Here is a 25,192-nt window from a genome sequence, read left to right as displayed (position 1 = left end):
TCAGAGAGTTAAATTCAAAGAGCAATTCGCCGAAACTCTTCACGTCATTCAGTGAACATACCGAATAACTGGTTATGGAAGTAATGAGCTAACTTGTGCAGAAGGTTTTGTCGTTTTAAGCTATTCGACACATGAGCACTTTCGTCTCTCCTCTGTGGATATCTGACAGTAGCCTTCAGAAATTAGGTTGCTGAGGACCACCAAAGGTTACTTCGATCAGAATTCATATTGATCAAGGAGACTGTTCAAATATATCTTTACTTAGACATGGTGATTCTTTTAATAACAGACGAAAGGCAGTCCATTCTGTCAGAGCCTACATCATCTGTCTGTCTTTTCCTTTGTTCCCACTTCTCTCTCATGTTAAGTGACAACTTTTGACACCAAAGGGGGGCCATTTTGGACCTGTGGGGAGTATAGAACTTGGCGGACCCCCTATCTCTTCTACGGATATTTCTATTCCTGCACATGTGTGACCGATATAAAAAACTGTTACCATAAAAGCTCAAATATTTATGTATCACGTTTGGCGCTGTGCCAACCCTTTGTAAAAATAGAAACTGGCTCCGATGCTGGCCTGCCACAATGTAAACATGAGGTCACTCTGTGACGTCATGGCATGGGATTTGCAAAGGGTGCTGTACGTCAGCGGTCCCAACCGGTGGTTCGCGAAAGTGTTCCAGGGGGTTCTGTAATGGAGTCTGCTTAGATTTACATAGGTATATTTTTGTAAACTACAAAATAATTTTATTTAAATTTATGCGGTTCGGTTCAAAATCTTATAATTAGGTTAATATCTTACAGAAGTGTTAAATATGTTTTCCATACTATTTTTTTTTTTCGTTCTCAAAGACCATTGTTATGTATAGGTATTTAATAATAATTCTATATTATTATGCAATATCACTTATAAAAAAAGCGTAGTACTGAAATATTTTTTAATAAAAATTCAGAGGTATTATATGATTTCAGAGAATATAGGCTTGGTGGTTCGCCATAAAAATATTATGTTGAAAGGGTGGAAACTGCTGTCGTACGTGAATCACTTTCTTATGGCATGTAGCATTAGTCGATACAGTGCATCTAATATATTTCGCCGAGTATAGTGACAGTGGTATTTTTTTAAATATTAATTCAAAGCATTAGCAACTATATGTATATATATTAGCATTTCAGTATTCATATTCATGTATTCTTCAGCATGTTTTTGCAGTTTGTTAATGCATTTTTTTAGCACTGTTTCATGATTAATACCATTTAAAAGCATAATTTGGGATGTCAATTATTTGAAAAACTCATAAGGTGGATGGAATGGTATTTTAAAATATTTAAGATAAAATAGGCTGTCGAATTCCCACGAAAAAAAGAACGAAGTCAGCTTTCATTGCTGCTTCAAAGTCTGGAAACGAATAAGATGAGCAGTTGACAAAGCTAAATGTATAAAGTTCAGAGAATAACTTGCAACTAGGAACATCGAGAGAGGAGGAAGGGCGGGTCACTGAGCCTGTCCACGACGGGGCATGTGCTCTCCCTCTCTCGACACCTCTACTTACAATGATGGCACATCATTTGTTCTTGTACGAAAATAATATGAAGACCAGCTATCTAATTTTTAAAAAGTTAATTAAACTCCAAAAACAGCAGCAATTTTTTTTCTTCACCTACGTATTACACTGATAAATAATCACTTGAATATTAATAAGTGTATTATTTACCTCAACAGAAGTAAAAAAGGTAATATTTATAATTTTATAGATCGTGTTTTGAAACCCGACAATGTCGCTGCCCCATTGCAAAACTCCATTTCCATTGCAAAGAAGAGATCACGGAAGAGTACTGACTGTTTGCCAATGCCAAAAATTTATAGAGAAGAAATAAGCATCCTCTTCAACCAACGATTGGAGCTGATAGCTAAGGTTTAATAGCCATTTATGCGGCTATTAAATAAACTTTAAATAAAGTAAAAATAAAATCCCAAAATACCATTGCAGATCCACCCAGTGCTAAAAAATAAATTGGTAATAAGCGATTCTTCGAATTTCCTTTTTTGCAACATGGTGCCACTGAAAGGATTTTAAAGTTTGCAAACAAGACGAAAAACATTTACTGTACCACTGAAAGGTTCCCCCCCCCCCGTCGCTCTTGGATCTTTAGAAGTTTAAACATCTTTACGTCATTCATGTTGAGATCGGCGGTACATTCGAAGAACCGCAGAAACAAATTAAGCAAATTTTACGACAATTTCATAGCACAGTAGATGGAAAATACAGTTATTATTAAGGAAAATTGGAATTTTATTACAACGAATGCTACTGCAGCAGTAATAGTTGGGAGGATGGAATCCTCAATTAAATAATTTATTACGGAAGAATCAACTAAAAGTATTTCATTGAGTGAAATCCCTGAAACATGATGCAGAATATTGCGATTTTTTTTTATGTGAAAAGAAAACTCTCGGAGGGGGTAACGATGCAAAGCGCCATTCTCGTAAAGCACAATGAATGCAATTACTGTTGTCTGCACACGGAGTGAAAAAGGACAGGGTTCGCATTTTCCATCAATGACGGGAGAAATTTTTGTGGGCTTTTTTTCACAACATGATTGAGTTAGTCGGTCTCAAGTGAGGGTTGCATGGTTTTATCTTCTGGTTGCTTTTTTCCGTCCAGCAAATAGGGCAAATCGACCGCAGAATACACGCAATTCACAGATAATAAACAATAGCCCACAGAGCGCGTGCAAAACACACTGCATTAAACTGGACGAGCGAATAGGAAGAACTCTACACACACCAAAACGATTTAGATCTTGGGAAATACTTTGAAACACTGGCCTATATTCCAAAATTGAAGTAGATAATTATTGCCTGTATTATGTAAATGATGTAAATTATTTTTGTAGTTAAAAAAAAAAAAAAAAAAAAAAAGACAACGTAGGATAACATAACGCATCGCAATGCTTACAGGTAATACCTGAAGCAAAAGACGTTATTATCCAAAGGCTGCACTTTTTTAATAGGCTGGATATGAAGTTGATATGGTATCCTCTTCCCCCCCCACCCTTTTTTTTTTTCTGATGACCAAATAAATATTTCACTGGGCACAGTGGCTGTCCTAGATAGAGGCTGAAGGGGCGACGCCTAACCCCTCATGATAAAAATATGTGCGCAAGTAACATCTTCAACGTTGCTACGGTCAAGTAAATATCACATCAAGCACAAGTATCCCCTACCCAAAATAAGTAACCCAAGATTTTGCATTTCCGATTTTAATGCAATTTGGAATAGACTGACAAATGTTTCTATACTTTTATGATTGTCTGCACTTGATAGGCTTTCCCCCCAAAAAAATATAGCATGTGCTCTAAGTTACATCAAAATATACTAATATACATAATTACATTATGTTACATTACAGTTACAACGTTCAGCTTATATTTTTAGTTATCATTAATAAAATAAATGTGTTAAACAGAGACAAAATCGTCAATAAACTGTTGATTGGGAGTCCAGTTGTTACAGGTGAAGGGGGCGAACTTGCTGAAACCGTTAAATAGATGCTTGGATTTATGCGCTACTGCACAAAGCGGCCTAAGAGCCAATAAAATGTACCGACATAAGCATCTAATAACATTTCTGCAATGTTCTGCTGAATATCGAAGATGTTTCTTCGTCCCATCGTTCTCCTCTTCATATTTACAAGGCTCGTATTTTTATTGCAATGTGAATCCTCGCGAATTGCTTTCCAATCTTCGGATAGCTATTTATGCGCAGAATGAAATTCTCAATGAAATATCTAATTTTAGATATTTCATTACTTATTTCAAGATTAGATATATCTAATCTTGAAATAAGTCTTGAAACTGATTTCAAAAGACACGTCCATGCATATCTCATCACATTAATAAAAAGTGAAGAGGTTATAGTTCTTCAAATTAAACATATCTTATTTATCTGTTATAATATTTTCTATAGGAAATAATGCTTGTCATTCAATAAAACTATTGAATCATTAATTACCATCCTCTAAAATAGTCATAAGTCATTGGACTGATCTAAGCCACTCTAAATATAGAGAAATGGAAGGTCTCTTTTTTTTCTTCGTTGTTGATCTTCCCCACGATCTTTTTTCGACTACAGCATGAAGGAATGTTACGCTAGATAATACAAGATTGTTATAAGAATTTAGCAGTATTTTGTTTGAGACATTATTCTTTCCATCGACATATTAAAACAACTTCCAAAGCTCTTAGAATCTCTGATCTAGTTAAGCGTTTTGGCAACTTTATTTCTTTAGCCACTCTGTACAAATCATCAGTAATCCTAGTTTGACTATGGCATCTTCGATTGATGCCCCTGCCAATTAAACCTTTCTATACAGGAATGCTTCATCCTATGCTAAAACATCTAGAGGCATTAATAAAGATTTATAATAAGCTGTTTCAAAAGAAACACTTTTGTAAATCTTTATCATGAGCAGACATACGATAGTTTAAGAATTTCAATCTTTTACTGTTACATGTTCGCAGATCCATTCATATATACCCTTTGCGACTAAATTAGTTAATGGTAAGATTAATTCTCTGTGTATGTTTTCCTCGCTTTGGTTCTCATTTCTTTGGTTTTTCACCTAAATACGGACTATAAAAAAAAACAACAACATCTAAATCCAGGATTATAAAACGGAAAATTTATTTTATTTTATTTTAAATTTGCCCTTTTCCCTTAAATGGATCTATTTGTTTTTTGTATCCTTTAATATTCATTATTCGTGCAGAATAATTAAGTCTCCGCACAAAGATATATTTAGTTGGGAGCTTTTGACTCGTCATGTTATAATTTCAGCTATTTTAACCATTCTACCAAATGCATTACTGTAAAATGAATATTTATGTTTAAATTTCGATTTAGGTTTATTTTCATGTAAATCAAAATACGACTACGTCTTCCTAGCTTGAATCGGAACAAGCATCTCTTCCTGCTGATTGCGAGCTGATTTTGTGAATAACTAAATAAAAATTTCGGTTAATTTTAAAACGTTGGATCATTGAAAACAGAGGAGGGAAGAATATAAGCTAACGGACAGACTAGAAAGATATAGATATTATTCGCATATTCAAACTTTCAATAATAGTGATTTTGCATTTTCTGATATGACCACCAAATATTAGAACTGCAGGAGACCCTTTTTGCAAGATTAATTCATATCGTACTGGAGATAAAAAGTTGAATTCAGACCATATTGAGCATACCAAAATGCGAAAAAGAAAGGTGAATGACTATTTCAGAGTAGCAACAAAATTACAAAACTAGGTAAATAAAAAAAATAAATAAACAATAAATGGATGAAGTTTTTCTTGACTTTCGGTTAGAGCTCTTCAACTTGTCTTTCTGTGGTAGGAATTTGTTGTCAGTAAACCCTAAGATACTCTAAAGATCTCACATCACTCTGGAAAATTCTTGTTTAGAAAATCCCATTTCAGGATTGCTCTATATAAAATCAGTTCCATGCAGTTAAAAACCTCTTCCAGCATGTTTAATATCAATTTCACAGATACAGCTTGCTCGTGTCTGTGAAGTTGATATTCATCTCTACAGTTGGAAAATGTACTTTCAGAATTCAGCTGGAGAATAATATCACAATTGTTTAATACATTTATCCAAGTTAAATATGGAACGTAAGATACTAGAAAGAAAATTCACTGGACGGTTTAATGCGAGAGGGGATTACAAAATGAAATATTAACATCACAATATAAATTGCTATGAATACTGTCCCATCTACAACCCGGTTACTCGAGATAACTTTGGATTAGAAGAGATTATCAGTAGTAGCATCTACAACTAATTATACTGCATGCGTAATATCAGTTTCACAGATACAGCTTGCTCGTGTATGTGAAGTTGATATTCATCCCTACAGTTGGAAAATGTACTAATGTAAAATGTATTAAGTTCTGCACCGAATTTCGATATGTAAAAATCTAATTGAAAGTTAGTCACACAAAATTTACTGGAGCTATTAATAGACATGTTATTATAAATGATACCTTTCTTCATATTATTTTCTATAAGTAGGATATTAACCAAATAAAATCGGTACCAGTTTTTATCTCCAAAAGAAGTGCGAAATTTGATTTTAGGATTGAAGAAGTTTCTCCACTAACATCAAGATAACCCTTAAAGAAGCTGGCCTCCGTATAAAATGCTACAACCCGGTTGCGGAAACGAAATATCATATAGCAGTTGAGTCATACAAACCATAGTAGCTTTAGAGAATGGACTGATGTTCATAATTCTTTTAAAAATAGCGTTAGCTATAGCTAAGGATTATAAAGATATGCAAGATTCATCCTTAGAATCTGACGATATTCATACTTCTGCTGACTGAATTTTTTAACTTTATTTTGAGGAAATCCTGGAATTCCTGTTCTTTCACAAAATTATTACATCTAAGTTGATAACAAGTTAACCCTATTTATTCTTTGCAAAATAGTTCGATCCTTACTTAAATATCTTATAAATGTCTCCTTCAGCTATTAAATCCCCAAACTAATTCAGTAATTTTCTTTCCATTGAAGTCGCACCATGTTCTGCACCGAATTGATTGCTACAGTTATCAGCATCCACATACACAGACATGGCAGTTATCTCTTCAGTGCGCCGAGGATGTTTAGTAAGGAAAAGGAACAATTTCTATCAGGTATATATTCACCTAAGTGTATTTAATTTATCTCAAGATTTCTATAAATTAACAATGTAATACCTAAGTGTTGATTGCAAAGAAATGATCTGTTGTGCGAAAGTTTTAGTTTAAAAATCAATTTATATACTAAATTAAGAGTTGGCAACTCAGCTACCCATCCTAATCCAAAACGCAGTAGAAGTACGGAACGAACAATGGCGGATCTGTAGAAACAAAGCCTCACCCCGTTCGAAATTCTTACACGCTCACAGTATGCGTGCAGGGGACAGCAACCACCTTTATAAGTGAGCAACTCCCACGAGTACTTTCCGCCTTATGCTGAGTGCAGTCTTAGAGTGGAAAAGAAGTTCTTGCAAATCTCACAACGCTAAGAAGACTTGATGGCACCTGTGGAATCATCATCACAGTACAACGCTCATACCTGCACGAGTTCCCGCCGAACTGGGTGTAGATAGCGTCGCGAGGCTGATCAAGCACGAACAATAGCAATGTGTGTTAAAAGGAAAAGCGAACTCTAGTTTTAACTAAATTTTTAAAAATTCACGTAACGTAAATGCATAGTCCGGTACTCTGTAGGAAGTCGAGTATATCGATGTTATCTATTGTTATGGACACTGTTGGAAAATTCGATTCTTGAAATTTGAAGAAATTCAAGAAATGGAAATTATTTGATCTCCCAATAGTCGAATTCTTAATAAGACAATAGAATGATCATAGTAAAAAATTCCCAAAAATAGAGCGGCTGTTGACATTATCAGTATTTTTAAAGGAGGAAGAAATGTGATGCATGAAATTGGAAGGATAATGGGGATTCATGCATTTATTATCTTAAATTTCAAGCCAACTTCTGAAATTCCAAATCGGAAACAAAACTTACGATATGTAATTGCATTCTACTCCAATTAAATAATTCGAAATTTTAAAATAGGGTTAAATATAGCTTGTTCGTGTGTGTGTGTGTGTGTGTGTGTGTGGCGTTTTGAACCGTCCTTATATCAACTACACTTTAAAGGATTGTATGAAAAGTCAGGAAAAAAGAATTCTTTAACGGAATACGTATAGAAAAATACAAACCGAGTTTATACAAAGTTTATTAAATAGGCTGATCACATAAATGAAAACAATTGATTGCCTTTAATATCAAATAGTAATAAAACAAAAAGCACTCACTAGTGGGAAATTCCATATCCTAACAAGACACTATCAAATACGAAGTTTTCCCCCAACAATTGCCCGAAACTAAAAGTTAGGGAGCATGCGCACTGTATTTTAATGTTAAACAGCCCAGATACACCTGAATGAAAGTTGGAAGGCTTACAAGAGTTGGGTCAAAGTACCTCCTTTTTAACCCTAAGGGGGTGGCTGATAAGCGTAAGTGAGCAAAACGCGGGAGAATTTCCAGGTGTCGTTAGTCCGTGAAATAGCGCTTTAGAAGGTGGAAAAAGACCTTCAGAATGTACAAATACTCATCGATACAAATAATTAAGGATATGCGTTGCACAAACACTCAGCTCTGCCTGGAGCTGCATCACACATCTAATAGCAAACTTACACACTAAAAGAAATATAAACAGATACCTCCGCTGTCTCGATGAGGGCGAACGCTGACTGCATGTCATTTGATTTGGCGGTCTGTCCCGGTGACATTTGACCCGTAACATCATCAGCATCCTCTGTCCCTTTCCTCTTCTGGCTCGTTCCACCATTTGGACTGTCCGTTTGGGTCAAAGGGCTAACTTGGGCCATGGATGACAGTTTGTACAACTCACACGCACACACATACACGCACGCACAAAAAAAAAAAAGTCTGGCGAAGAACACTGGCGTTAAACTCAGTTAGGCCTAAATCGGTAGACACTCAAGCGTAACGGCTACATCAGAGGTCGGACAAAAAGGGGGGAAGGCTCCGGGCGCTCGTGCAGGTGATGGCAAACTTCCCTGAGGAAACGATCGCAGAATCCCTGTCGGTGTTTCGAGATTGGGAAGAACGGCAAGTGTCACGAGCTTTTTCGTCACACTGGCTCGCTTTGGTCGTCGCTCCAAGCCCTGTGCCTTCGAGGCGGAATCGTCGGCAAGCGTGATGGACCTGTAGCTCCAGCTACCTGACTAGTGAGTGTTCAACGAATCACTGTGCTGGACAGCGGGAGAATACATTCTTCTCCGTTGCACCACAACCAAGGGAACGCTAGGGGAGAGAGAGAGGGAGGAGTACTCGAGAGGGGAGTTCGACTATCCGAGCAAGGTTTCGGTCGGATAGCTGCCCAGGTTGCCGAGCGCACAATGCCTCAGGGCAACTACGTACCAGACGCTATAATAGCGGCTAGCAAAGGAGGGGGGATAAGCAGGAGGGGAAAGGAGTAACACGCACCGCTGACGCCGAAGCTTCTGCGTTCTTCCTTTTGTATCGGGGCCCAGCCGAGCCTGTTTGCTGCATACATTAGCCATTCCATAGCTCGCTTCCCAGAATGTGTCCTACCTGCTTGACAAGTCCTCACCCCCAACCCCCACGTGTCCCACGAAAGAACCTGTACGGACGGGACGCTTATATTCATCTCTGCCAACCTGTCCTGAACGCGGGGTGCGGTAACTCCGCCTACCGGCGACGTATCGAGCACCTGTTGTTCGCATTACTTCAGTTGGAGTCAGCGAAGGAAGTGCGCAGTGCATGTTCGATGGTGGAGTTGGCGATTCGGCGCATCTGAGTGTTCTAACAGGTTGCATTGTACAAACGTCTGATGGATTACCTCGCTGATATGTGTGTGTACGCATGTATGTGTGTGTGTGTGTGTGTGTATTAAGTACATTTTCTGCAATAGTTGCAAATTTTTTTCTTACCTAGTTAAAGTCAATATTACTGTGAGAATGTCGAACATCCTTCGTTGTTCCTTATCTTTACGCAACTGTTGATCATGATGATCTCCTATCGCTCATTAGGATCTTGTTAATGATCTGGGCAGAGAGCATGGGAAATTGACCAACAACTGAAATAACTGTTTTTATGCATATACAGTTCTATTAATCAAGAGCTTGGGACACTTCAGGCTGTAAAGCGACCTCTGGTTTGCGACAGGTCATTTTCTCACATACTTTCTTTTATTTGGTAATTAACCATGTGAAAATTTGAATTTACCGATATATTTTGGGCAGGCACAAAGACAATGTAGCTTATCTTGCTAAAAATAAATAAATAAAATAATAATAATAAAGGATGAAGTCTCTCATCTGATCGATTCTTGCGGAAACACGAGTGAGAGGCCAGGAGGAGGAGGAAATTCTTGAGATTTAACTTTAGCTGAATGAGTGAGCATTTAACTGACGTGAGATGCATTCTCATAGATGGGTAGTTGGTCACCATAGCGATTGCCAACAGCGCTGCTGCACAGGGCAATCAGTCTGGAGAAAGACAAAAAGAGCGGAGAAGAATTCAATCGAGTACTGCGTTGAAAATTTAAAGATGATCGCAGGATTTCTGTTAATACATGATTTAGTACATGTATTTTCCTTTTTTTGAAATGCGTCCTTCTGTGTGTTTCTGTAGAAATTTATTCTTACACAAACTCATGTTATTTATTTCATATTTTCTTTGCGAAATTGAACTTATCATTTTAATGGCACCGGAAGTTGTCTCTCATATCCATATTTTTGTCTGTTGAAGTGCGGATTAACAAGCCGATTTGAACGTTGTGCGGGCCGAAAAACTCGGAATGACTCACGGGCTTTCCCTGCTCCCTCCGCTTGAGATCGGCTGACTACAGCCTCAATTGAAAGGGGCTTTAGAAATTCCTCAAGTCACCCATAGGAATCGAACCTAGACGCATCCAAACGAGTGATATACAAAGATGTATCGTGCGACTAAACTGCAACGTAGGACTGACTTTCTTTTTGTAGGCTTCTGGTGCTGAATTGTCAACTGCCGATTAACCGTCCTTAACTGTAATTTTTGATCTTGTATATAGTCAAAATTTCAAGTCTCTCCATAACTATGTTGTGCACTGTATTATATTTATTAAATGTACTTTTTTACGTTTAGCGTACTAAAAACTTGTACTATATTCAATACCTGCTCTGGAGTTCGTCATTGAATTCACACTTCATTTGACTCATTGTAAAACTCTAACATAACCATACTTTTAGGTCTTCTATGGAAGAGGTTGAAGAGTCTAGAGCCCGACTTTTTTTTTTTTTTTTTTTTTTTTAAATATAGTTGTTAAAGGTGGGTTAGATGTAAGGCCCATTTCAGATTTTCGCGTAGTTGGGACAGAATTTGTAGTTTTTTTTTACTCCAGCAGTATTAAAAATACTTAAATACACAAAATAATAAGAAATTATAGCAGTAAGCCCGGTATTACCAGTTGAAATACCTTTGCAACATAAAATACGCCAGCAATAAGGTACCTTCGGGACTTAGTCCTTGCCGGACCTTGGAATTTGAGGATTTCGGGTCGTTATAACGCATTAAAAAATATATAAATAAAAGAACAAATATTACATTTCTATTACAACTTATTGTGTATAGCAGGGGTGACCAACAGCGGAATGCGTGCCACTTGGGGCCCGTACAATTCTTGCTAGTGGCATACCGTCCTATGTCAAAAAAAAAAAAAAAAAAAACCGTAAAAATTATACAACCGATTTGAAAAATCAGAAATAAAGCTAAACACATACAGTTTAATTTCCGCTTTTTTTTGCCAGAAATTGTAACTCGGTTGTAATGTGACGGGTACTTACGATTCATACATACTGCCTTTTAGTGTTAATTTAGCACAGGTAACTAGGGACATTAGTGAACGCCTCATGACATCGATTCTGTATGGATGAACATACAGAATTTGTTAACCCATATTAAGATTATTTTATAAAATAAAATTGGTTTGTTTTGTTATATTACAATCCCTTTGCATAAAATTCCTTTTTGTAGCTATGTGATCCCTATATGACTCCCCCCCCCTTACTGATACCCAGATGCTGATCTGTAAGGGAGTTTTTTAATTCCGGTATCTTCTGTATATGTCGCTAGGTGGCGCAGGAGGCTTTTCCAGCATATCTAGCGCGCTGCAAGAAAAGGTTGGCCACCATTGTTATATAGTATTGCACTTGTGTAGCTTTTTTCTCTAGATGGAAGTAACTTGCAGCATGACCAAAGTACAATACAGTGAATATTGTACAGTAAAGTAAAAATAAAATTATTTTCACTTCAAAATAGATAGTACCTTTCATAAGGTACTTTTTTTTTGGTAGGGGAATAGTGAAAGGCTTTAAACAATTGCAGTGTTGAGAGTGTTTTTCAATACAGCCATTCCGGCAATAGATAATGTGGGCTATTTGCTTTTCTCTTAGGTGGCATTTGCAAAGGAGAAAGTTGCTGTTACGTTGTTAAACGACAATTTAAAAGTTCTAAAAATGTTCTCTAAACAATTAACCAAAAAAAAAAAAAAAACTTGTAGGGATAGGAGATATGCCCAATAACTTCTTTAAAAATTGGAAAATTTATGAACAATTAATGCGGAAATTTTTGAAATTATCATTGCTTCCCGTTTCGAAACGTTATCTACCAACCCTTCGGGGATAGGGAATATATTTCCCCCCAACTACAATGCTCTTGTTTAAAACGAGGAAAAGTGACCGATTCATTAATGCGAAACATTTTTGAAAATATCACTACTGAGCATCACTGTTGATGCTCAGTTCGTACGTACCTTTTCAGGTTAGAACCATTTCCAGTGCGAATTTACACTCCAAAAATAAACTGTGCAATTCTTGCTTGTTATCAATGAGTCGTTAATCTTGTTCCTGAGTAGCAATTAGATAATTCCACGTAATAACAACGTGTCGTTGGGGGGGCTCTTATGTGAAATCTTATGGCTCTTATGTGATATCCTCCACATAGCACAATCAACTGTAATGCTGTATATGGTCAATCCTAGAACTAAATTGCCGATAAAGGGATGACGTCAGATGATGGATTGCCATATTTTAGAGGTTAAACTGTACTTTGCACTTTAATGTGTTGCAAAATCGAAACTAAAACAAAACGCCCAAGTTTACAAGCGATTTTTAATACAGACAACTTTGAGTTTTTTAATATATAATCAATCGCTATTAGTAAAGTAGTTAATGACAATATCATCATGAGGGTATTAGCGACAAATATCAAATATACACACTTGATTAAAAAGATAGTACAGATTATATTTTATTATTGGTCATTGTGGATTCAGAAATCGTGTAATTTTATTTTATTTGAACATTTCTGTTTTTATTACAGTATATGGAGAACGGATACTACACTAGTTGAAAGTAGCGTAATGAATAAAAAGAGACGCTATACCTAAGGCAAATATTGGAGGATTAATGACAAGGCGTATATACCTCCTCTGTTACAACGGAACCCTGTGGGTTTAGAGGGTTTTAATTATTGTATCCCGCGCCATCGATTATTGATCAATCAAGTGATGGCGTCCTCTTTATTAGTGACAACATTGCTCGTGATCATCAGTCGACAGTTTTTAATGGGAAAGCTTTTAAATAAATGTATATACTGTACTTTAGAGAGTCCAGAAATTTGCAACTAAAGAGGAGCAAATACACAAATGCTTGGAATTTATGAACATTTGTGCATTCTAGAGATTTCGTAGGCGGCTCTAACAGGCCATTACGAAATTTCTGGAATTGTATTCTGTGTACAGTATTAAGAATAACCCATGAGAGTAAATCGCATACGAAATCATTGCTCTAGCTGCAGATGTGACAGACGTTTTCGGCTTCCACTACTAAAAGCTGGATGGTTGAAACATTGAAGAAGGGAGATCGTTTTTCACTTCTGGGAACAAGCAGCTAATAGCCAATAAGGTGGCTTGCCCCAGTCTCCTTCGTTGAGAACCAATGAAATAACACTTATCATTCATATATAGTAACTTTCCACTTTCTTCAACGTGGATGAGTACTGTGAATCCTTCAACGTCGGATTAGGTTACTGCAATAATGTTTATAGGCAATAATATTATTTAATCTATGAAAATTTTCATTCATCCCCTTCCAACTTCTTAACTCCTAATATCCTCGAAATTTGATGTTTTTAGAGATGGATGGTATTGTCGAGGAACTGTCGTAGATCCGCATATGTACGTATGCTTTCATGTAAACTAGTTTAGAAAGGCATTTTTATACATTGGTCTAACTGCTTTAATGCTTAATCCACCGGCGCCTCCATAGTCAGGTGGGCAGGAGCAGCAGTGCGTAGCCCACGCTTCTTGATTAGATCGGGGTTCGAGCCCGTGACCACCAAATACGGAGAATGCGGAAAGGTCAGGGAATGACCATCACATATCCCCGGAGCAATATGGCCTTAGTTGCTAATGCTCCTAAAAACCAAATAACAAACAACGTCTCACCCACCACATTGACCTACCTAGTAATGCCCGATGAACCAAAACATTATGACCAGCGAGTCGTTATGCAAATCGAAGCAACTGCAGGTGAACTACGGCGCGTGCGCGGGTCGGGACACGGTATAAAAAACACGTGATACTGAGCTCCGTTAATGTGTTACTCTTGTTCTTCAGATGGCAAAGGCGGCGGACTTAAGAAAGTTTGACAAAGGCCAAATTGTAATGGCCAGACGACTCGGTCAGAGCAATCCGAAACGGCACAGCTGGTGGGATGCTCAAGGTCAGCAGTGGTTAGTATCTACCAAAAGTGGTCTGAGGAGGGAAACCCACGAACTGCTGGCGAAGTGTTGAACGACCACGGCTCATCGATGCTCGAGTGAGCGAAAGCTTTCCCGGATGGTACATGGCAACAGAAGGGCGACTGTGGCGCAACTCGCCGGGAATTGGAACGCTGGTGACGGTAGTAATGTACCACAACACACAGTACATCGAACCCTGCCGAAAATGGGGCTGTGTAGCCGCTCCAAATGCCCATGCTAACCATGGTTCACCGGCAACAGCAGCTACAATGGGCACGCGAGCATCGAAACAGGACCTTGAGTGATTGGAAAAAGGTCGTCTGGTCCAATGAATCACGTTTTCTGTTGCACCATGTGTACAGTCTGTGCGGGTAGCATAGTGGTATCATCACCATCCTCCCCACAATGCGTGGAAAAGGCACGGGTTCGAATCCCGTCGATGATGCGAGGAACTTTAATGGGCTTTTTTCACTCTGTGGCTTAGTTAGTCGGTCTCAGGCGTAGATAGCAAGGTTTTTCCTCAAGAAACTGGGTTTTTTCGTCCAGCAAAACAGACAAACCGACCATAGAACATACACAATTAACAGACACAAGACACAGCACGGAAGATGAATTTAATTATTCGGGTGGCCTAAAAATAATAGTTTGGTTTTCTTTTTTTTTTTTAACCATATGGACGGCCGGGTACGTGTGTGTCGTTTACCTGGGGAGATGATGGTGCCTGGATGCACCATGGGAAGAAAACAAGCCAACGGTGGCAGAGTCATGCTTTTGGCGATGTTCTGTGGGATACCCTGAGTCCAGTCATCCATGTGCTGGGCACTCTGACGTCTACCGTCTACCTAAACATCATAAACTAGAGGAGAGATAGCAGGAAATCTGGTCCACAGCTGAAGTGGGGGATATGACTAGGTGCTACATCCTGGAAGCAAGAGAATTGACCAAGAACGAAGAGCTATGGATGGCACCAGGCCTACACACAACATTCCTTATGATGGGACATGGTAGCATAAATGCCAAACTACACCAACTAGGACTGATCAAGCACCACACACACTGCCATTGAGGTGAAATAGAAACAGCTGACCACATCCTCGATGAATATTATTACTATCAAGACCTCATACAGGAGCTCTCCTGCTTGCTGGATGCCATACCACCAATCAGTAAAGAAAACCTGATTGCAACAGAAAGTAACTTCGAGGCCTTTAACACATTTGCCACCAAGGCCTTCAAAAGAAGAGAGACTATTAGAAGAGAGGACGGCCGAACTGGACCTGACAATCGCCAACTCATGCACAATAATTAAGCGAGGACAACATCAAAACTCACCTTTCCCCTACTCCCCCACCATCCTGAGTGGGGGAATATTTCTACTTGCTTAACACTTATTTCTTCTATCTAGGGCAGATCTTTCCTTAGACCTGCTCCCTGTCTATCCCCCTCCTTCTCCTTCCTCTACCTTGAGCCCTCCTAAAGTTCTTTAGGAGTGCTCAGCATGACGATAGTGAACCCGGCACGCCTTCACGTGGCAGGGTTGGAGGTGGACGCGGTGAATCGGTGTCTCTGCCCCCCCCCCATCTGCTAGGTTGCCGATCCGGCCACAACACACAACAGAACAATGGCCGGAAGAGAGATGCCATATTACAAGAAGAAATGAAGCAGCTAATGGGGGAAACTCTGGGCTCCGCTCAGGCAACCCAACACACACACACCTAAACATCAGGATCAACAATATGGCCGCCGTTATGTGTGGACAAGATATTTCGCGCTCCTGATGTTTAATTTTAAAATGTGTTATTTCCAGTCAACAGCTAAAGTTTTTTGCACACAGCAAGTTTTCAACATGTGGAACATTGTGGTGAGCATAATTTTTGAAATTCTTGGGGTTTTTATCAGATTTCAGTGATTTTCTTTATTTCCTTTGTTTGTGAGACAGCATGGTCACCTTGCAGCTCACAACGGGGATATAGCGAAGTGCGCCGGTACAACGTGCTTGCCGCGCTAAGTCTGGACTTTGACTGGGGTGCTACCGAACAGTGAGTAACCTCAGATTCCCAATTTTCGCCGATCTAAACATATAAACTGCCATGAAATTACGACGTTAGTGTCTTCCCCCCATCTGCCATAAAGTTTCAATGGTGATGTGCTATCTTCTCCCCTGTGCGCCTATTAACTTTATCAACCTGCCCAGCGTCTTCGCCATCTTCAGATACCCCTTAGGGAAGTGATCCTTCTCTTCTAGGGGCAATTTAATACTAGGATCCCCCCCCCCACAAAGCGACTTGGGGATTAGCCCAAAACTTTAACGGCTCAGTAGGAGCCACCAAATTTGCCTACGAACTTGTGGCTGTCAAGTTTATCCGAACTGTGTCGGCATGTAAGGGAAATCATATAAAAGCAAGGACTCCCAACAATCAAACCAGTATAAGGACGTTCAGATAATTACAGACCAACAGAATGACATGGAGGACACCCGACTGTGGACCTCCCAGACCAGGCGGAAGAATATAAAAAGGACGGTTCCTGAATTGTAACGAGAATGCGATCCCAGAAAGAGGCGAAAGAGCAACTGGACACTACATGTTCACAGAAGGAACAGAGAGAAGATAAACAGCAGTACCTACTACTGGATCCTGCTCTGCCAGAGGGTACCGTCTACCAAAAGTCTCTCTTCTTCAAGACGCCCCTTGAAAACTTATTCAATGAAAACCCGAGTAGGGTATCCCCAGAGCCCAAATAGTTACCATCTTCCACAAAATGGAAACAATACTAGTGGATATGCATCTTGAATGTGAAAGAGTTACCACCCATCAACAAGCATACATGGAATATGGAGCAAACCAAATGCCACAGCGCGCCCCCACATATACCAAAACGCTGAGGACCAACACACAGGAATCACCTGCTGCGACAACCAAATGCAAAAGACTATTGCCAACTCCAAACCTGGTCATCCTCCGACCAACCTCCACGGAAGAGCACGCCACAAGCGAGGCAGCGAAAAACACTGTAATAACAAAACTGGCAGACGATCTCAAAATAACAAGAATTAAATCTGTCCGCAAAACAAGCAACACTGGCGTTATAATCGAAATCCTAATTAAAGAAGATGCCCAAAAGATAACAGCAAACCCGAAAATACAAACCCTTGGCCTGGAAGCCGCACCTCCCAGGAAGAGAGAGCCCAGTACAATCATATATGATACGGACAAAGAACTGACACCAGCAACGCTTCGGGGTGAACTCTACTTAAGAAACCATCAACAGGATCACTCGGAAGCTGACCCAACAACGCTAATAACACCTGGATACCAGACGAAATCTAGATCAGGCACTGCCACAAACTGGGTGGTGGAGATCTCGCCGGCAGCATGGAGGACCATAAATCAGCACAATAGGGTATTTATAAATTGGGGCAGTCATCGATATGATGAGGACGTGACCGTCCCCAAGTGCTTTAGGTGTGGCCGTTTCGGACACACTACGCATACCTGTGCCCAAACCGTACCCACATATGGCCACTGTGCTGAGAAAGGCCACGAATTCAAGGAATGCTCTAACAAAGAAATACCTCCAACATGCGCAAACTGCGTCGCAACAAATACAAGCAGACCACTTGATCAGGGACAACAAGTGCCCCGTGAATACCAAAGCAAAGAGAATGTACCAACTAAGACTGGATTATGGCAGCAGGCCGTAAACAATACAACAATCGAGTACAATTCGTGCAGATAAAGGCCCACAGATCCATGGCAATTGCTGCACAGCTGACCAAAAAAAGCTGATGATGAAATCGTAGACATCCAGCTCATACAGGAGCCCTACACCCACAGTAAGGAGGTCAGGGGATATCCTCTGAACTACAAAATCGTTCAAACAGATGGTGAAACCCCTTGGGCAGCGATTCTAATAAGAAACCCTAACTACACGGTAACCAAGTCATGGGCGGCGTGTGCCCACGTAGTCACAGCACTTGGCGAATTTTACGCGGTTTCACTCTACTGCAGGCCGGGGGAGGACATCCTACCAACCATAACCTACCTGCAGAACATATATACAGACTTAAAAAACGCCAAAATAATCATAGGTGCAGATGCAAACTGTCGCTGACCAGCCTGGCATAGTGAAACCCTGGCGCGACGTGATGCAGCAAACGGACAGCGTCTCGACGAATTCCTTGCAAACAGCTATTTCACCATCCTAAGCCTACCTAATAATCTACCGATATTTTCAAGCACAATGTGGGAGGCCACAATAGATATTACACTGGCCACCAGATTTATTACGGATCACATTACCACTTGGGCCGTTCCGGAAGATTGGACAACTTCCGATCATAGAGCAATCACCTTCCATCTAAACCGATCCATAACCAGGACAATAATACCCAGGCAAAAACATTTCAGATACGCTATCGAAAAGGCTGACTGGCCATTATTCCAGGAACCGCTACGGACATCTGCCCATGCACTTGAAACGAAAAGGTTAAATCCGGACCAACACCAAACTGCAATAACAAAACCAATTACAGAAGCGGCTGACAGAGCAATCAAAAGGAAAAGACCGACCCCGGGAGCTGTCCCCGGGTGGTCTCTGGAGCTCCAACAACTCTGAGAGGAGATGAACACCTCTAGGAAAAGCTTCCAGCGCGTCAGGCGTAGCTGCCCTGCTGTTGAAGGCGAGGCACTATGGGAACAATATCGCGCAACTAGAAACCGATACACAGCTAAGATCCGGGAGCGAACACAGCGTACATGGGAACACTTGGTCTCCACGAGAGGAAATGATGATCCACGGGGAGTGGTTTTTTGAGTAACCACGAACAAGTTCCCAAGAGGTGAAATCATCCCAGCAACCAGGAAGCCACAAGGAGAATTTACCAAGACATGGAAGGATTCCATTAATAACATCTTGGACGTCATGTTTCTGGAACACCAGAACCCAACCACCCCAGAACAACTGCTGCCCTTCCACCAAAACAGCACCTATACCTGGGCACAAGATGAGGAACTCTTCACCAGGACTGAGCTGGAAAATGCAGCATCCAAACTACGGAACAATAAATCCCTAGGCGCGAACCTCCTAGAGCGGGAGATTGTAAAAAAGGCACAGGAGGTCATTCCCGACAAAGTACTAAATCTATATAATAAATGCCTAAAAGAGAGATACTTCCCCCTTGCTTGGAGGGTGGCGGCGCTCTACCTAGTCTTAAAAAATCCTATCGACCCATAGCACTCCTGACAGTCCTAAGCAAACTTTTGGAACACCTCCTGCGGAGCAGGATTGAAAACCACTATCCCAACTCCGGATTACAATCGCCAAACCAGTGCGGCTTCTAGAAGGGATACTCAACTGTAGATGCCCTGGACAATATCGTCAAAGTGGCTACAACAGAAAACAAAAAAAATACTTTCTTGTCATCGCTACATCGCTATTATCAGCTACATAGACAGTAGTCAGTAGTCTCTGTAGCTGATAATAGAGCATTCACTGAATAGCCCCTTTTTTAGGTACATCTACATTTTTAATGAAATGGAGCGCTCATTCCGTAACAACATCACGTGTTCATATCATTTGATAAAAAGTAGGTGGTCAGATACCTAGGAGTGCTGTATGTGTGCAATTCAGTACGAGAATGGGCAAGATAGAAAATTTAATTGATTTTGAACGGGTCATGGTAGTTGGCGCTATACGCGCCGTTATTAGTATCTCCGAAACTGCATCCCTGTTGTGACTTTCATTTTTATTGTGTTGGTCCAATAAATATTGGTACAATTTGTTGGTCCAATAAAACAAATAGCATCACACCAATTGCTCTCCTATGTTCCGAAACAGCTCGTTGATGTGAGAAGTCAACATAGGCTGATGAGACTTGTGCAGGGTAATAGAAAGGCTACAGTCAGTCAGATAATAAATAACTCAGTACAATAGTAGTAGCCTTGCGGCATTTAATAATATACAACTTGTTTTTTTTGGTGTTAAGCGCATCACAGATTTAGACCATATAGCACCATTGTGTATTGCGTCCGTACAAGTGTGAGTTCACGATGACATTTGCATATTGTGCAGGTTGAAAAACCCGGAAAAACCCATGGGAAAGCCTTTAGAAATTCTTTCAGTTTAACACAGGTCTCGAATCTAAACCTCTACAAATGAGTGCCAAGTGGCACACCATTGTTCAGTCACGGATGGGGCATCGCAGTCGACGACCGAACCCGGTTCCACTCATGTTAGCAAAAGATGAGAAGGTACAAGTAGCTACAGTGGGCTTAGTAACACCAACATTAAACAGTAGTGGATTGGTAACATGTTGCTTGGTCTGATGAATCTCACCTCTTGCCTTTGCACGCTGATGGGAGGACCAGAATATGGCGAAAATAGCAAGGGTTCGTGGACCTATCCTGCCAGGTCTCAACAATGCGGCTGAGTGGTGGTAATGTAAAAAAATATATATATATATATTTGTAGAAGAATAAGAGAAATTTACCTCAATATGATACGTAGAACACTTTCTAACTCTCCAGAAATTAAAATGAATAAAACATTAACACGAAATGATTACAGTAAAAAAATCAATTGAATACAATTCAAAAATTAATTAAAAATTCACAAAAAATATACAATAAAATAATTTAAAAAATTTAATGTAAAATTTGAAAAAAAAAAACGATTTTTCAAATTCAAATTTTGCGTTAAATATTTTTAATTATTATTTATTATTATTTTATTGAATTTTTCATTAATTTTTGAATTGTTTTCAATTGATTTTTTAATGTAACCATTTCGTGTTTTTAATCTGTTATTTGTTTTAATTTCTGGAAAGCATCATATGGAAGTGTTCTACGTATCATACTGAGGTAAATTTCTCTTACTTTTCTACAAATATTGATATCAACGTAGAACGTATCGAGCATCATAGCTCTGTTATATACTATCAGACATATGATATATATACTGTATATAACTTGATTTAATTAACCCAACTTTACTGCAATTAAGTAAATGAACCAAAACAACTTTAATTATAACACAGATATGAATAACTTCGTTGCGAAACCTCATATTTTTATAAAAATGCGAGATTTATACTGTTCGCTGACACACAAGCAAGAACTACTCATAAGTCGTAACCATAAGTAGTTCTTAATCTTCTATCAGAGCTGACCCATGACGCACAGTGACGAAGCATCAATTTCGCAAAGAAAATAGGCGATTGCAGGTTCCAGGATACTTTTATCTCGCAATTTTAATTAATAGAAAGGGTAAATTACAGAAAAATGTTTTTCATGATTTTCGGACAAAGTATCGGACAAAGGTTAAAGGGAAATGATACAAGTTACTTGTACTACAGCTGACTAAACAATGTTGTCTAAGCGCGCGCGCGCGCACGCACACACACAAACACGACGTTCAGTTTTGATGTAATACTTTTGTTTGACTTTCTCACTTGTACTGTTACATTATACTGTTTTGTCGATGATGCTCCTGAAATCCAACAACATCACGGTATCCTGCCTTTCTTTATATGGCCTTTGCTAATAGGAAGAAGGACGTCATTATCTCTCTTTACAAGACAACGGGCAAATCGCATTTGGAACATTGTATTCAAATCTGCAGACAGCACCTTAAAAAGACGCCGAACTTCTGGAGAGGTTTCAGAGAAGGGCGTCAGATTGTTGACGAGAGCAAAGTGATGCATGTATGAAGAACAGCTTAGAAGGTCTGGACTGCAAAGTTTGACAACAAGACATCTAAGGGGAGATCTGATTGAGGTGTACAAGTCACTGAAGGGGTTGAGCAAAATAAATGAGGAAGGTCTGTTCTCCCTCCTGAGCGAGACAGGAACCAGAGTCAGTCCTGAAATTTTATATTAAAAACTGTGGACCGATGACAAAGTGGGCTGTGCTTAACGAGGAAGGTCTGTTCTCCCTCCTGGGCTAAACACGAACCAGATATAAAATCCCAGGAAATAAGAAAAGATTGGATCTCATGAAGCTCACCGGTGGGCAATGAGTTGTCGAACATTGGAATAAATCATCTCATCTGCTAACGTGATGGAGATGGTGAATCTAAGTAAGCTTAAAGCAGAATTGGATTGTTATCTTATGGAAATAGTATGAATAGTATTATATTTTAATTATTAATAGTATTTTATTCATTTATTTATATTTGGTTGATGCAGAAAAAGTTCGCTTCTTTGCGTCATTTGGCCTTGACTAAGTCTAATACTAACAACTACCTTCAAAAAAGTGTTTTTTTTTAAAGGTAAAATGAAAAACGTCCTAGCAAAATATTCTTCGAATCTGCCGATAAAATCGCGTCTCTTTTGCCAGTTATTAGTAGATCACTGAATAATTTGGAACTACATAAATTCCATCAAATTTTAAGCAGAATTGCGTCTGCCCATCTCACCAGGAACCTCTGTAAATGAAAGGAAAGGAAGTAATGATCTTTCAGTAACTCCACCAGTAGGCAGGATCCAGAAGCTGTGGCTCTATGATGTGACAACTTGAAATGCGAATTTCCTGTCTGGAAATATATGCTAATGTTATTATATTTATCTGTATTATAAACTCCTATGATCTTATATATGGTCATCTCGAAGTATAAAAAAAAAAAAAAAATTAAATTTATAAAGCGGACCCGGTAGACGCCACTTGATACAGGGAAAAACGATGATTTTATTGATAAATTGATTTAATTTCTTTTATTAATTTCAAATATAAAATAAAAAATAGAGAAATAAATTAATATCATATAACACTAGGGGGCTTCCCCCCTGCTCGCTGCGCTAGCTTCTTTTTAATAAAATAAAACAAAATACTTACAGAAGCTTTCGACACTGTGTGTGTCTGTTCCGTAGCTATGAATACATAAATACATTATACTGTATATGGTAATCAAGAATGGTACCGCGTGGTCATGCTAGATAAACAAAGCGCATGCACGAGGTTTATCTAGAATGATCATGCTAAAACAGGCTTCTGTTTTACAATAGTAAAAGCTTTTGTTACGTATTTTAGTATTTGTTACGTATTACCACGTTACCCGCATCCATCTTCTCCCATCGGCTGAGTAAATACCACTAGGAGGAAAATTATTTTAATATATATAGAAAGATGTGGCTGTTTCCAACAATTGCAGTCATGGAAAAATGTTAATTGTCAACGCAACGCGAACTGCGGATAAATGTGGCTTATTTTCAGATTATGTCTTTTGATATTTTCTTAAAAAAGAAAGAAAGAAAAATTGAAACAGCCCTCCAACCACCAGCACGTCACTCTTGATATCAAAGTCTGCATTATATTTTATTTATATTATACTTCTTAATTTTACTGTATTAAAAAAGGACTCTGTTTACTAGTTACTGTGGAGTTCTACATTAAATTTACACTTTCGTTTTTTAATTGGCTAGCTTTTAAATAAGTGAAAGTGAGGTAGAGAATTTGGAAGTAAATATGAGTAATTTCAATCATTTGTGTATTTTGCCAACGGCAGAGACTTTCCGAATATTCTGGACAGAATTTCGTAAACGGCTAAGGTCTTTTCAAAGTTCTGTCGAAGTTATCGCATCGAATGTATTCTGTGACCAGGAAAATTATAAAAATAAATTGCATAATGAAATAATTACCCTAACCTACAGATTTCTCAAGTAGAAATCTGTAGAAAACTGTTGAAAGATTGAAATTTAAAATACAGCAAAAGGGGTCGTTTTCAACGTCTCAGAAGACGTGGCCAGTACATTCCTCATCTTAATCCATATTTCACATAGTGTAATAGTGTTTTCTTTATTTTATTATCTTTAAATGATAAGACGCCATGTATTGTCCCCCTTTCAACTTAATTCTTAATATTTTCGAAATTTCTCGAGGAATGAAAGGGATAATGGTGTTGACCAACTTTCATGAGGAACGTCGCATGCCTGTGAGCAAAGTATTATTGGCACCCTCTAGCCAGAAAAGAGTTGGGGGGGGGGGGAGAGTCGGAATTAAAAAAAAAAAACCCCTTCGGATTAAAACACAGACACACACACACAGTGCAGTTATGTGCTATCACGTCACAACAACAACATCAACATCAAACAACAAAGTCTTTTATCAGAGTGTGTACTATCGTTATAATTTTTGCCTGAAGCCATGTTTTAGATGATAATGTAATGGACTGGTAACTTTTTAGTAATGTTTATAGTAAAGTACAAACAAAAACAAGAATAATCATTCTCATTTTTAATTTTTGAAATTTGTTGACTGTTAACTCCTTATGGCGTCCACCTTATTAGGCGCATTTGTGCGGTGCACATCTGTATGCCGAGGCCCTGAATGTCATATTCTCTGATAAAGATCAGACTCTAAAATAACCTTTAAAACTCTGAAATAGACTATTATTTATCCTTAGGTCATGGCCATGTATTATACCGTGAAGCAATGCAAGATGTTGGTGAACGTTATGGAGGCAGTTGTTTTTCAATGGACAATGACAACAATGTAATTATTCACCTGCGCATTTGTAGTAACGTAATTTCTCCCATTGGCTCGAATAAATGTCACTAGAAGGAAACCTTTTTTAATGTATAGAGATAAATAAAACTAAATAGATCGCATATGTTCCCAGAAATTAACAAACAGTTAATTTCTGGGAACCCCGCGCACACATTTCTACATAAAATGTAGAGGTATGACGGAGCAAGTCAGTCCTTTTCTACATAAAAGACACACCTGTCGAAACGCAGCGATCGATATCTAATCAGGAAATGACCTATGTAGTTATTTACAAGTGAATTTGTATTGACGTAATTGCCCCC

At 38.9% G+C, this 25,192-nt stretch overlaps 1 protein-coding gene across 5 annotated transcripts in view; it reads right to left on the bottom strand.

Moving 5' to 3' along the window:
- LOC150080996 (transcription factor AP-2-epsilon-like) overlaps positions 1-25,192 on the bottom strand; it is a 392,409-nt gene that overhangs the window by 257,023 nt on the left and 110,194 nt on the right. For 4 of the 5 annotated variants that reach the window (XM_090382043.1, XM_090382044.1, XM_090382045.1 and 1 more), the window contains exon 1: positions 8,280-9,008. The exons of the other annotated variant lie outside the window; for it this stretch is intronic. In XM_090382043.1, the coding sequence (XP_090238169.1) occupies positions 8,280-8,447 (168 nt within the window). In that variant the 5' untranslated portion in view covers positions 8,448-9,008. Of the gene's footprint in view, positions 1-8,279; positions 9,009-25,192 lie in introns of those variants that run through there. 5 annotated transcript variants of the gene reach the window in all.

The sequence above is a fragment of the Mastigoproctus giganteus genome, chromosome 9, assembly GCF_048544385.1.
Source record: "Mastigoproctus giganteus isolate SK-2022 chromosome 9, ASM4854438v1, whole genome shotgun sequence".
Classification (NCBI taxonomy): Eukaryota; Metazoa; Arthropoda; class Arachnida; order Uropygi; family Thelyphonidae; genus Mastigoproctus; species Mastigoproctus giganteus.
The sequence above is the reverse complement of the archived record's forward strand: the minus strand, read 5'-3'. Positions and strand labels throughout refer to the sequence as shown.